Raw genomic sequence first — 15,287 nt, 5'->3', positions numbered from 1 at the left:
GAAAGAGACACATCAATGAAGAGAGAGCATCATCGATCGGCTGCCTCCTGCTTGCCCCCCTCCTCCCTCCTTTCACACCCCCCCCCCCCCCCATGGAGCTGTAACCCGGGCACGTGCCCGCCTTCAGGCTCTGGGCCACGGCTGGGCGAACCCTAGACTCTCACAGACAGTGGCCCTGCCCCATGCTGTCACTTCCTGGACTTGAGGTTGGAATCTCTGACGATTTCATGATAAAGCTCCAGCTTTTTCTCTCCTGTTTGCGTCTCAAACTTTCCCACAGGCTCCTGGGAGTCCCAGGCTGCAGGCCTGCGCCCGTGTCCACGCTCCCGTCCAGCGGGACAGACAGACCCGGCCCCGGGCGGCCCCCGAGTGCCCTGCCGGCCGCGTGCGGGAGCGCGGGAGCGCGGGAGCGCGGGCCGGCGCGCAGGCGCGGGGCGGGCGGGGCGGGGCCGCGGGGCGGCGGGCGCGCGCGGCGCGGGGAGCGCGGTCTGTTCCGCGGACTCTCCTCAGGCGCGTCCCCTCCCGCGTCCTTGACAGGTGCCCCGCGCCGCGGCCCGGCCGCAGGGGATGGCGGGCGCCCGCCCGCCCCGGCCCGGAGCGGCCCCGAGGGGACAGCCGCGCGCCCGCTGACCGGCGTCCTCCTCGAGGCCCGGGCGCGTCCCCGCGGCGGGGGAGGGGCGGCGGCGCCGGGAAGCCGGCCGTGCCCTGTGTCCGGCGCTCGGCCGCGCGCGGCAGCGCCCGCCCCGCCCCTCGGCGCCGGCGGCCCGGGAGCCAGGCCCGCGGCGGCGGCGGCGGCGGCGGCGGCGGGACGATGGGCGGCGCGGCGCGGGCGGGCCGGGCCCGGCTCGCGGCGCTCGCGCTGCTGGCCTGCGGGCTGTGGCCGGCGCGGGCGGACAACGCGAGCCAGGAGTACTACACGGCGCTCATCAACGTGACGGTGGCGGAGCCGGGCCGCGGCGCGCCGCTCACCTTCCGCATCGACCGCGGCCGCTACGGGCTCGACTCGCCCAAGGCCGAGGTGCGCGGCCAGGTGCTGGCGCCGCTGCCCATCCACGGAGGTGAGGGGCCGGCGCCGCGGCGGGTGGGCGGGGGCCCGGCCTGTCCCCGGGGCGGGAGGCTCGGTCCGAGCGGCGGTTCCGTCCTCCGGTGCCGGGGAGCCCCCGGGGGTGCGGGACGCTGTTTACCGGGGGCGCCGACTGCGAGCCGGCGGGCCGCGCGGACAAAGGCGGCGGAGGGCGCGGACCAGCCGGGCGGCTGCACCTGCGGGCCAGCCCGCCGCCGCCGCCGCGGGAACGTGCGGTTTCTCCGGCGGCGAGGGGAGGCGGAGGGGATGGAGGAGGAAAGGGACGCTTTCCTGTTGCTTTGGCTCTTGTTCTGCCCCCGGAGTGTGACTTTCATTTGACGCCTAAAATCTCAGGTGGGGAGAATCTGATAGCCAGGGTTCAGGTGACGGCTGGCCAAAGGGGAAATAGCGTTTTCCCAGAATTGTCCTGGAAGCCATTGAGCGCATCCTCTCCTGAGCACAAACCTGGGCTCCGTGTAATCATTTGGTGTAAAACACGTGTCTGTAGAAAGAAATCACTGGTCAAGGAACCCTTTCCCCTCTGGGGAGTATGATTCTTTGTTGTTGTCTTGGCCCACTGTAAACTTTTCGGAAAATGTCTGCTATCTTCCCCACCCCCGCTGTCACTCTGAGAATGCTGAGTGGGTTTTTGGTTTTTTGTGGTGTGTGTGTGTGTGTGTGTGTGTGTGTGTGTAAAGCTGCTCTTCATGTTAAGGTGACCTAGACTAGACAACCTCTGTAAAGTAACGGTGTGTGTTTTATGCTCTAACATGAGGTCTCTGTCTGTATGCCAAAGTGCTCGGTTGTTTTCTCTTTGAGGCAGTCTGGCTGAGGAAGATTTCATTGTCACCTCGGGATTTCATTGCAGGCTGGCCCCACTGAGACCCGCCTTTTAAATGCCCACTTTGATACCAATAACCAGCCTTTCTCATCTCCGCTTTGTTAAGACGGCCCCAGTTGGCCCATGGAAACAGCCTGGGCTTTGATTCATTCTGTCAATATTTGCGTGCCTTGTCTGTGCCAGTCACTGTGGTTGGGACACACAATATTGCCACACTGTGGCTCTGACAATGGCTGCCTATTTTCTGATGTGGAGGAAAACCGTGAGTCACGTGGAAGGTAGGAAGAGGAAGCGAGGCCAGCTAGCTAGCTCTTCTGGAGCAAGAGCTGGCCCGGACAGTGTTTTGAAACCTGTGGTTTGTCTTTGGGTTTGGTTCCCCAGGCCCCCAAGCCTGTGACCATCACTCCCAGTGCTAACCTACTTGTTGCTTGCCTGTCACCCCGGACAAAAGCCGCATCTTTGAGAAGGCTTGTTCAGTGTTTGGATAGAGGGGCACAGATGGGTAGGTGAAGGTTATTTATTCCCCTGTCACTGGGGAGGCTGCTATGCAGGATTAAACGTTGTGTCATGCTGTAGGCAGATTGTGTGACACCAGGACAGCAATCTGGCCCCTGCACCTCAGTTTCATCTGCAAAATGGAATGATGACATACCTCCTAAGGTTGGTGAGAGGCTTAAACGATTCCTGCGTTTTGTTTTGTTTTTGTTTGTTTGTTTTTTGAGGTCGGGTTTTGTCATTTTTTTATCTTAGGTATTTTTTTATATATCTTATTGATTTTTTACAGAGAGGAAGGGAGAGGGATAGATAGAAACATCGATGAGAGAGAAACATCGATCAACTGCCTCTTGCACACCCCCCACTGGGGATGTGCCCACCAAGGTACATGCTCCTGACTGGAATCGAACCTGGGACCTTTCAGTCCACAGGCCGACACTCTATCCACTGAGCCAAACAGGTTTCGGCCGATTTCTGCGTTTTTAAAAGAGGGATCTTGTTAACCTAAATGAATCTCTGAATTGGTGGGGTTTTAGCCACTGCATCAAAGTGAATACATTGGAGCAGTGTGTAAAGACTGGGTGTGGGATTAGTTCGCCTCAGTGTCTTTCTGGTCTTCCTCTCCTCCTTTCTCCAGGGGCTTGCTTTGAAATTTTTGTTGTTGTTCATCCACACTGAGGATATTTATTCCATTGATCTTTAGAAAGAGTGAAAGGGAAGAAGAGAGAAGAGAGAGATACATTGATTGGTTGCCTCCCAATGCACCCCCACCGGGGCTATGAATCCAGCCTTCAACCAAGGTATGTGCTATTGACTGGAATCGAACCCAGGAACCTTCAATTTGAGGGCCGATGCTCTAACCACCCAGCAAACTGGCTAGGGTACTAGGGGCTTATTTTGTAATTGCACATGAGTTTTCTCCAGGTTTTCTCATGGTGTTGGTGGGATCCTACAGGTAGTTTGTGCTAAGGGGTCTACACACGTAAGTTCTGTCAGTCCAGCTAATATGAATTGAAATCCTCCTGCATTGAAATCCTGCATGCCATGCACCATTTATAAGATATCGGGGATGAGGAAGGGGCAGAAGCCATGAACAAAACAGATAAATATCTCTTCCCTTCCTGAAGTTCCCATTCTAGTTGCTGTCTCTGTAAGTCAATTTTCTCATAAATTGTTTCTAAACCTATGGGTTGACGTGAAATCCAAGATACTCTGCTGTGTTTACAGCAGGAACTTAGGAATGTATTGTAAAAACAAGAATGGTGGAAATCTGTTAAAATGTTTCATGTTTAAGAAAATGACATGTCTATTGCAATTTTTGAAAATGGCTTAAACTTGGAATAATGTTTGGGTATTTCACATTATGATTTTTTGATTTAGTGAGTTTTACATTTTTATGTTTTTAGAAAAAATATTGCATTCTTTATGACCTTCATACTTTTATAGTTTCGAAGAAAATTCTTAACATCTTCATTCAGGACAAAGGGATGTTCAAATTATAAAAATGAAAAGTTTGAAACAGTTCCTGGCAAAAATAAAACAGCTGTGCTCAATAGATGTGAAATTAATGAAAAGTCATTTTGAGGATAAATGGTAGAAATGAACATAAAGACAAAATAACTTGACAGTTTTCCTAGAGCTTAACATAACAATGACTCATTTTAAGTCTCTGACCTGGTTTGTGAAATTAGAAACCTTTCTTGTTATTTTTCATTGCTACTATTGTAATACTATCAATTAAACATGTATAAATTACTGAGCAAGATTTGTCCTATACTTTTGAAGAGCAGATTGGCAGTTTTTCCGTAGGTGCTGTGGTATTTTGAAAGTACATTTTGGCAAGTGTTGAAATTTATAAAATACATCATAAACACAACTGTATTTTGAAATACGTTTTGTTGTTGTTGTTCTTAAATAGAATGCATTTGTAAATGGAGATTCCTTTTTTTTTTGATACTAACAAATTGCATATTTTAACTGGTAAAGAATACATTTTCAGAAATGGACATGTGAAGGAGCGTGTCTTGTTTTATGTGATGATCACAGTTTCTTTTGGAAAGGGTGAGCTTGGAACCAGAACAATGGAAAGTAGCTAGTGTGGTATCTCCTGGGGAGCAGACATTGTAAATGTGCTTTATGTGTGCACACACGGACGTTTTGTTTGGGCCTAGAGTGGGGTTGTGAGAGGAGGGCCCTGTGTTGATGATGTCATTATGTATGCAGATGTGCTGGTGGGGAAAACTTGGTGTCAGCCACTTTTTGCTTTGCATAGAAATTTTCAGGATTGGATCTTGCAGTTCATTTTCAGGTGGATCTGAATGATGGTTGTTCTGTAGTTTGGTTGTAATTTTGATGAGGTTGTGGGAGGAGGCGAGTACTGCTTTTACCTATGCCGTCATCTCTTGGCTGGAAGTCCCTAAAAAAAGTCTTTTAAAACAGACCTGCTAGAATATAACTATTAAGGAGAGTAGTGTGTTGTGTTTTTCAAACCAATCACATATGTGTATATATGTGTATATACACATATTATGCAGGAATGAAAACAAAAATGCAAAAACTTTAAGAATTTGCTTTGTAATATTCTCTATATGCAGTATAACAAATATTTGTCTTTTTTGGATTTGAATTTTGACAGTTGACAGTTATTTTGAGGCAGTTATTTTCTCATGTGCTTATAATCTCTCTTTAGCTGGTGCTCATAGAGGAGTTCGGTTCTGCATTAGTGGTATAAATGCAGAGTCCTCAGAGCTGGTTCTTTTAAGGGTAGCAGTCTTGACTTATAGAAAGAAAACTTAAGTTTTCAGGACGATCAACATTTATTTGATTCATCTTCCTTGGGGTATTTTATTCATTAGATAGTCATATTTTCCATACATTTTAGTAAGTATGGCTTCTTTAGGGTTGGAGGCAATTTTGAATAAAAGGGAACCCTTCAGATGTCAAATGAAATAAATTAAAATAATTAATAGGTACCTACTCTGCTTGTGCTAATGCGAGTCCTGTTCTGTGTGCAGAAGACATGGTAAGTGACTCCTGCCTGAGAGAACTCCATCCTTTTGCTGAGAACCTCAGCCCTGTCTGCATGGCACAATGAGGACATGCCCTTGCAGAAGATAGTGTGGCTGTCTTCACCCCACAGGGGGGCTTTGTTCTGAAGCAGGTTCTGCAAACTACATCAGAGGGCCAGCCACCTGTTGTTTTAAATAGATTATCGTGGGGAGTGATGTCAGAGGAATGGCATAGTGAGAGATACCCCTTCGCCTCTCCCCCTGGAACTTTAACAAGTTAATCAACTATAGCTCAGCAAAGGATTCCCTGCTCTCACAGAGGCACTCCTGAGAGACCCAAGCATTGAAGCATCTAAGGGGGGCAAACAGGGTGGTGAGAAAAGTTCAGATGGCCACATACACAGCCCTGCAGCCGAAGGCTGGCTGTAGCAGGCGCTGCCTTCAGCTTGGCGGAATAGTCTCCGTGGGCATTCTAGCAGGGCAAGCTGTGAAAACCGTAGCTGAGTCAGCCAGGACACGTGGGCAAGGACACAGTGCAAGGATTCTGCCGTGTTGTCCGTCTGTAGGTGTTCCAAAAAATGGAGCCACAGAGCCCTGCCATCCCGTAGACTCCCAAAGCTTGTTTCCTGTTGCCTTTGGTGTCAGGCTGAGGAGCACATTATCTGTAAACTGAGAAGTATTACAACAGAATCATTGTTTCCCTCCGTGATTAATCCTCGGGTGGAGCATGTAGGGAGAGGGGAACCAGTTGAAGGTGGAGTCACCATCATAGTGAGGGCAAACAAACCCACCCCCAAGCAGCAAGCAGAATGGCCGTTCTGTACCATCTGAGGGCAGCTACTGAAGTCAAATGAGGGAGTTACAGAGGTAAAAATCTTAGGATTCAGTGCCACCTACTGGGAAATAATAGACCTCTTCAGAGAGGGTTGCTAGAGAAAGGTACCTAGTCAGAGGAGACCAGCACATACCAAGAATAACCATGGTAATAAGGTATCTCATAAAAAAAAAAGAAAGAAAAATCTCCATAAGCAAACTGGGACACATGGAAATATATAAATGAGAGAGAATTCAAAATTGCAGTTCTGCAAATAATGAGATGTGGGAAAATGCAAATAGTCAACAATGCATTCAGAAGACAAATTAACAAAATGAGTATTTTACTAAAGAGATCGAAACTTTAAAAAAGAACCCATCAGAAATCCTAGAAAGGAAGCATTCAGTTAAGGATGTAAGGGGTGAACTACTGAGCATAGGAAACAAACCTGACCAGATAAAGGAAAGAATTAGTGATAGTAAAGATAGGGCTCTATAATGATGCAGAGGGAAGAAGAGAGAGACCTGAGCATTAAAAAAATAATTTAAAAAAACAGCCAAAACCGGTTTGGCTCAGCGGTAGAGCATCGGTCTGCGAACTGAAAGGTCCCGGGTTCGATTCCAGTCAAGGGCATGTACATTGGTTGCGGGCACATCCCTAGTAGGGGGTGTGCAAGAGTCAGTTGGTCGATGTTTCTCTCTCATCGACGTTTCTAGCTCTCTATCCCTCTCCCTCCTCTCTGTAAGAAAAATCAATAAAAAATATAATTTAAAAAAATTAAAAAAATAATAATTTAAAAAACAAAAGCTCTACCAGAACTATTTGACCACATCAGAAAAAGCAGTGTAAGACTAATAAGCATACTGGAAGAAGAAGGGGAGAGGGAAACAGAGAGCCTCTTCAGATAATTGGTAAGAACTTTCCAAACCTATGGAAAGAACACCTAGTTACCTCAATTCAAAGAGGCCCTCTCCAAGGTACATTGTATTAAAACTGTCAAAAATTAACGATAAGAAAATATTCTCAAAGCAGCCAGGGAAAGGAAGGAAGTGACCTGCAAAGGAAAACCCATCAGATTATCATTGGACTTCTCAGCAGAATCTACAGGCCAGAAGAAACTGGAACCAAATACTGAAAACAACTGAAAGAGAGAAATTACCAGATAAGAACAATATATCCAGCAAAATTATCCTTTAGATATGAAGAAATAAAGACTTCCCCAGACATATAGAAGCTGAGGAAATTTATCAGCAGAAAACCTCCATTGCAAGAAATACTCAGGGGGTTATTCTATCTGAAACAAAGATCATAAGGTCACAACACTACATGTAAGATCACCAAAAAACTTAAAACATAAACAGATAATTTGTGATAACAAAAACATAAAAGGGAGGGAGGTAAAGGTCTGAATTGGCAAAGGAAGATGGAGATCAGATGCACTCAAAAGAAAAAAACCTGTATATATCCAACTTTCTTTTTCATAAACCTAATGGTAACCACACACAAAAACATCAAAAGTGAGATACACCACCTAAAATGAGAGGAATAGGAGGAAAGAAGTATGGAATACCACCAAACAAAAACAACGGACAGAAACACACAGGAAAAGAACCAGTGGAGGCACAGAGCTACCAGAAAATAAAGGATAAATGGCTATAGGAAATCCTCATACATCAATAATGTAAATGAACTGAATTCACCAATAAAGAGGCACAGAGGAGCAGATTGGATCTAAAAACAACACCTAACTATACATCTAAGCTGCAAAGACAAAGGTAGTTTCAACATGAAAGGGAGGGAAATTATTCTCCAAGCAAATAACACCCACAGAAAAGCAAGTTTAGCTATACTTATATTTGACAAAATAGATTTCAAGATAACAAAGATAATGAGACAAAGGTGGACATTATATAGTGATAAAAGGGACACTACATCAAGAAAACAACACTTCTTAATCTGTATGCACCCAATCAGGGAGCACCAAAATATACACAGCAAGTACTCAGAGAATTAAAGGGAAAAAAATCAAAGCAGTCATAGTTGGGATCCTTAATACTTCATTGATAGCTCTAGATGGATCACCCAAATAGAAAGTCAATAAAATAAAATAAAAATCACCCTTAAATGACACACTAGACCAAATGGACATGATTGACATTTACATTAGATTATACATTCTTCTCTAGTGCACATGGAACATTCTCAAGGATAGACCATAGTTTGGGTCACAAAAGTAGCCTCAACAAATTCAAGAAGATTGAAATTATCCTGTGCATATTCTCTGACACAATGCCTTACAATTAGAAATCAACTGCAGAAAGGAAGTAAAGAAACCAGCAAATACATGGAGATTAAACAACATACTGCTAAAAATATGATTGGGTCAAAGAAGAAATAAAGGTGAGTTTAAAAGATATATAAAGACAGCCTGGCCAGTGTTGTCTAGTGGTTAGAGAATAGGCCTACTCACCAAAGGGTCATGGGTTTGATTCCCAGTCAAGGGCACATACCTGGATTGCAGATATGATCCCTGGCCATGGTCAGAGCATGTGTGGGAGGAAACCAATCTTTCTCCCCCCCTTCCTTTTCTCCCTGCCCTCCCTTTCTCTTCTCCTTCCCTCCCTCCCTCTCAACCTCCTTCCTTCCCTCCCTTGCACTCTCTAAATCAAGGGGGAAAATATCCTTGGGTGAAGATTAACCAAAATATAAATTAAAAAAATTTTTTTAAAGATACACAGAGACAAATGAGAATGATAATACGGCATATCAAAACTTCTGGGATGCCGTGAAACCAGTAGTAACAGGGAATTTGATATCATTACAGGCCTATTCCAAGAAACAGAAATCCGCCCTAACTGGTTTGGCTCAGTGGATAGAGCGCCAACCTGCAGACTGAAAGGTCCCAGGTTCGATTTCGGTAAAGGGCATGTACCTTGGTTGCAGGCACATCCCCAGTAGGAGGTGTGCAGGAGGTAGCTGATCGATGTTTCTCTCTCATTGATGTTTCTAACTCTCTAACCCTCTCCCTTCCTGTCTATAAAAAAAAATGAATAAAATAAAAAAGAAACAGAAATCACAGGTAAACTAATATCACATCTTAAAGTACTAGAAAAAGAAGAACAAAAGCAACCCAAACTCAGCAGAAGAAAGGAAATAGTAAAAATTAGAGCAGAATGTAATGAAATAGAGGACAAAAGGACATTACAAAAATCAATACAACAAAGAGCTGGTTCCTTTTTTAAAAATTTATTGTTGAAAGTATTACATACTCACTACTGAGCCAAACCTCCCCCCCCCCCATTAACCCCTTACAACATCCTATACTGCCCTGGTTCCCTTATTAAAAATATGGGTTTTTTTTAATTGATTTTAGAGTAAGGGTAAGTGTGAGAGAGAAACATCAATCAGCTGCCTCCTGCACACCCTCTATTGGGGATGGAGTCCACAACCAGGGCATGTGCCCTGACCAGGAACAGAACTGGCATCTTCTTGGGACAGCACTCAACCAAATGGGCAACACTGGCCAGGGCAAGAGCTGGTTCTTTGGAAAGATTAATAAAATTGGCAAATCCCTGGCTAGACTCACTAAGGAAAAAAGAGAAAAGACCCGTATAAACAAATTCAGACATGAAAGAGAAGTCACCACAGACATCACAGATATACAAGGATCATACTGTGAAATACTATGAAAGAATATATGCCACCAAATTCAACAACCTATAAGAAGTGAATAAGTTCTTAGAAATATATAACCTGCCAGGGCTGGAAATCATGAAGAGTTGGAAAATCTAAATAGACTGATCAGGAGTGAGGGAATTGAAGCAATTATCAAAACCCCAAAAAATAAAATTCCAGGACCAGATGGCTTAACCAGTGAATTGTACCAAACATTCAAAGATTAAAAACCTGTCCTTCTCAAACTCTTCCAAAAAGATTGAAGAGGAGGCAATACTTCCTGACACATTTTATGAAGCCAACATAACCCTCAACATGGCAAGATAACACTCAAAAAAGAAAACTACAGCCGAAACCGGTTTGGCTCAGCAGTAGAGCGTCGGTCTGCAGACTGAAAGGTCCCAGGTTCGATTCCGGTCAAGGGCATGTACATTGGTTGCGGGCACATCCCTGGTAGGGGGTGTGCAAGAGGCAGCTAGTCGATGTTTCTCTCTCATCAACATTTCTAGCTCTCTATCCCTCTCCCTTCCTCTCTGTAAGAAAAATCAATAAAATATATTAATAAAAAAAGAAAAAAAAGAAAACTACAGACCAATATCTCTGATAAATACAGATGTAAAATTCCCAAACAAAATACTGGCATATCAAATACAATAATAAATAAATAAAAATTATGTCACAATCAAGTGGGGTCCATTCCAGAAGCTGAAGGATGGTTCAACATACACAAATCAATCAATGTAGTACACCACGTTAACAAAAGAAAGGATAAAAATCATGATCTTATCAATAGATACAGGAAAAGCATTTGATAAGACACAACATCCATTTATGATTAAAACATTCAATAAAATAGGAATAGAAGGAAAGGCCCTCAACATAATAAAGACCACATATGACAAACCCTTAGTCCAGTGATCGGCAACTCATTAGTCAACAGAGCCAAATATCAACAGTAAAACAATTAAAATTTCTTTTGAGAGCCAAATTTTTTAAACTTAAACTTCTTCTAACCCCACTTCATCAAAATAGACTCGCCCAGGCTGTGGTATTTTGGGACGAGCCATACTCAAGGGGCCAAAGAGCCACATGTGGCTCTCGAGCCACAGTTTACCAACCACAGCCTTAGCCAATATACTCACTGGCGAAAAACTGAAAGCTTTTTCTCTAAAATCAGGAGCAGATAATGATGCCCATTCTTAGCACTCTTACTTTTTATGAAAATTCTTTATTAGTGAAAGTATTACATATGGTCTCTCCACACACACACACACACACACACACACACCCCGCTCTCCCCCCCCCCCCCCCCCGTTGTCTCACTACTCTTACTTAAGTCCTAGCCAGAGCAGTAAAGCAAGAGAAATAAAGACATCCAAATCACGAAGGAAAAAGTTTCACTTTTTGCAGATGACATGATTCTTTACATAGAAAATCCTAAAACTCCACAAAAAAAAAAAAAAAAAAAAATGTTAGAAACAAATACAGTACAGTTGCAGGATACAAAATCAATGCACAAAAATCCATTGCCTTTCTGTATACTAACAACAAAGCTTCAGAAAAAGAAATAAAAATAAAACACACACACACACAATTTCTTTTGCAGTTGCAACCAAAAGAATAAAATGCCTAGGAATAAACTTAACAAAGGAGGTGAAAGACCTATATACTGAAAACTAAAAGCATTATTAAGAGAGATTGAAGAAGACACAACAAAATGGGAAAATATCCCATGTTTATGGATTGGAAAAATCAACATAATTAAAATGGCCATATTACCCAAAGCAATATATAGATTTAATGTAATCCTTATCAAAATCTCAATATCTTTTTTTTTTAAAGAAATAGAATAAAAAATAATCAGATTTGTATGGAACCACAAAAGACTGAATAGCCAAAAATAATCCTGAGGGGGGAAAAAGAATGAAGCCAAAGTTATCACCCTATCTGACTTCAAATTATATTACAGAGCTACGATTAAAGAGCGTGGTATTGGTAGAAAAACAGACAACACATACCAATGGAACAGAATTGAGAGCCCAGTTATAAAACCACATGGATGTGGGCAGATAATTTTCGACAAAGGAGCCAGAAACACAATGGGGTAAAGAAAGCCTCTTCAACAAAGGGAAGCTGTATGCAAAGGAGTAAAACTAGATTGCAGTTGTCCCCATGTACAAAACTCAATTCAAAATGGGTCAAACACCTAAATAGAAGATCTGAAAAATAAATTACATAGAAGAAAACGGGTATTAAACTTATGGACTTTGGTTGTAAAGAACATTTTAGGAACCCCAAAGGCAAGGGAAGTAAAGACAAAAATAAATGAATGGGACTATGTTAAACAAAATCTGCACAGCAAAAGAAACCAACAACAAAACCAAGAGGCAACTGACTGAATGGGAGATGATATTTGCAAACAATAGCTCTGATAAAATAGAAATTCAAAATATATTTTTTTAAAAACCTCAAAACTCAACATCAAACAACCCACTTAAAAAATGGCAGAGGACCTGAATAGACATCTCCCAATTAGACAAACAAATGGCCTTGCTAGCAATTAGGGAATAAAAATCAAAACTACAGTGAGATATAGCCTCCCACCTGTTAGAATGGCTATTATCAACAAGTAATGGTAAGGGTTGGTGTTGTACCGTGATTTCCGTGAGATTCGGTGATCCCCAAGACCAGCAGGGAGCCAAGTCCGATGTAATTAACAAGAGAGCCTCTTCCATGTTAACATGGGCTCTGTGCCACTCACGCTGCCAGCATGGCGGACGAGAGGGTGAACTTCGACAAGTCCAGGGGTTTTACACCGGTGGTGATGTCACTGCTTTGGCTGACCCTGATTGGTTGGGTGAGGGCTAGGGTCCAGTTACACAAAATGGAGGATAGCTCCGCCCTGCCCCACAGTGGAGTCCGGAGTTTATCCTCACCCTGCCCTGCCCTCTCATTGGAAAGGTTGCAGAGAGAAAGGAACCCTCATTCAAGGCTGGTGGGAATATAGACTGGTACAGTCACTATGGAAAACAGTCTGGTGATTCCTCCAAAAATTAAGAATATGACCCAGCAATCCCTCTCCTGGTTGTCTACCTGAGAAACTCCACAACAATCCCTGTTCTAAAGGTTCATTTATACCTTTCTCTTTCCCATCAAAAAGTATGTTGCAGGTTTTTGGATGGGAATTTAATTCTTAAACTAAATTGTCCCAAACTGTGAGGTCCTCTTGGAAGTTAGGGACAGTCTCTTCTTTTTTCAACTAAGCACCTAGGACTGCCCGACACTAGCAAGCCACTGGAATGTATGGTTAGATTTTTTTTTTTTTTGTATGATTTGAACTTAACCCTATGGTGCTTGGTGTGTACTGGAACTGATGGCAGGCATTGTAGGAAGGTGTGGGAGGGGAGAATTGATGAACAGAGTATACTGTAGGGGCTCTGTTATTGTGTTAGATTTGTAAGTGGCATGGAGAACAGAGAAATAACGTATTTGGACTTGTAGTCTAGAAAAGTTTCATTGAAAATGTGGAATTTGAAGTCAAACTTGATGAGTTCGGCTTCCAGCCATAAAGGAGTAGCAGGCACCAGGTTTAAGTGACTAGAAAACTTGACAAAGTCATGAAACAGCAATTTTAGAAATAGGTCAACGAACTGCACAGGACAGTGAGGGAAATAAACAAGAGCCCTGTACCTGCTCTCCTACCACCTGGAGGCTTTCCAAGCTGCAGTGCAGCAGTGGGAGGTCCCAAAGGAGCCTGTGGTCTTCCTGACTGACGGGAAAAGAGTCCAGATCGAGCTCTGGAGACGCCAATGGTTCCTCACTGATCGCACGTTTCACGAAGGACTGTCAAATACTAGCAGGTGGCGTTCACACAAAATGGGGTGCTGTTCATATTCCCACTAATCAGAGGAGAAGGACTTCCTAATGCATAGGGCATGGAGGGAGGCCAGATTAGCTCTAGGGAAAAGCCTGTCTGGACCCACCTATAGAAGCAAATCTTAAAAGGACCAGACTGGTTTGGAGTAACTGAACTAGTTCAGAACAAAGCCCAACAATAATATTTAAAGGAATACACTAAAATCTGGCTCCAAAAAAACATAGAATTCAAGTCAGACATCCAATCAAAAATTAAGAAACAGGGAAATATAACCCATAACTAGACAAAAACAACCAGTGGAAACATACCTAGAAACAGAACCAATGATGAAATTGCAGATAAGCATGTTAAAAGTATTATAAATATACTCAATTTACTCAAAGAGGTAAAAAACACCACATGAACATGCTGAGAGAAATGGATGTAAGAAAGACCCACATCAAACTTCGAGCAGTGAACTCGAAAAGTGAGTTGGAAAAGTGTGGGATTTACCATATATTGACAGCATGAAGGGGAGAGAGTACACCTGGAAGATGGATTTTCTGTTGGTTGTTCTTGGTAGGCACGTGGTGGGTACATACTGTGTACCAAGAATGCTGCCAAAATTGTACATGGGTTACCACTTGTGGCTGGGAAGACGGGGTGAAGGCAGCAAGTGAACTTCCTGGCATGCCACTGGGTGAAAGTGTCCTTTTTATTTTATTTTTTATTTTTTAAAATATATTTTATTGATTTTTTTACAGAGAGGAAGGGAGAGGGATAGAGAGCTAGAAACATTGACGAGAAAGAAACATCGACCAGCTGCCTCTTGCACACCCCCTACCGGGGATGTGCCCACAACCAACGTACATGCCCCTGACCGGAATCGAACCTGGGACCTTTCAGTCCACAGATCGACGCTCTACCACTGAGCCAAACCGGTTTCGGCAAAAGTGTCCTTTTTATCCAGGTGTGCAGTAAGATCCCCACTCCTTTTCCTTTGCACACTGCAAGCGACTTCTGCTCCCTGTTTTGTTTTGTTTTTGTTTTTGTTTTATTTTTCCTTTGAAGAAGCTTTATGTTTTCCCAACATCGGATTCTTCTCCAACTCCAGTGACATGGAGTGGAATGTAGGGTTTTGTCTCAGGAGGTCTGCTTAGTTCAACACTGACAGATGCAAAGCCAGGAAATGCTGCCGGTGAGTTAACTGGTGATATTTCATGAACAGATCTAAGTCTGTGGGTCTGAAGACAGTTTATTTTAGCAGCTACTACATGGCCTGGCTCACAGCGTTCCCCTTGTCTTTGGCAACTCTCTCCCTCGCATCCATTGTGGTAAGCCCTCACTCAGCATTATTTGAATGGAGCCGAGTGTGATCCCATTCCTTGGGCCCCATCAGGTAGAGTGAGCTCTTGCACCTGCTCCTGGCTTCTCACTTCTCTCCTTCTTTGAGGTAGATTTCAAGATTCTTTGTAATAATCACCTCCCTTCCCCTGTATCCTGTGTCACACTCATTTGGTAAAATCTCAATTCTG

The 15,287-nt window shown here is 43.8% G+C and overlaps 1 protein-coding gene across 5 annotated transcripts in view; it reads left to right on the top strand.

Annotated features, from left to right (window-relative positions):
• The first annotated feature begins 734 nt into the window (after window positions 1–734).
• Window positions 735–15,287, top strand: part of RNF130 (ring finger protein 130) — a 110,516-nt gene continuing 95,963 nt past the window's right edge. For 3 of the 5 annotated variants that reach the window (XM_084885269.1, XM_084885267.1, XM_084885270.1), the window contains exon 1: window positions 735–1,058. In XM_084885269.1, coding sequence (XP_084741395.1) covers window positions 812–1,058 — 247 coding nt within the window. In that variant the 5' untranslated portion in view covers window positions 735–811. The remainder of the gene's footprint in view (window positions 1,059–15,287) is intronic. The other 2 variants (XM_084885271.1, XM_084885268.1) reach the window with 2 other exon arrangements.

Source organism: Pipistrellus hanaki (assembly GCF_964339955.1).
Source record: "Pipistrellus hanaki genome assembly, chromosome: 5".
Classification (NCBI taxonomy): Eukaryota; Metazoa; Chordata; class Mammalia; order Chiroptera; family Vespertilionidae; genus Pipistrellus; species Pipistrellus hanaki.
This window is presented reverse-complemented; position numbering and strand designations above follow the sequence as displayed.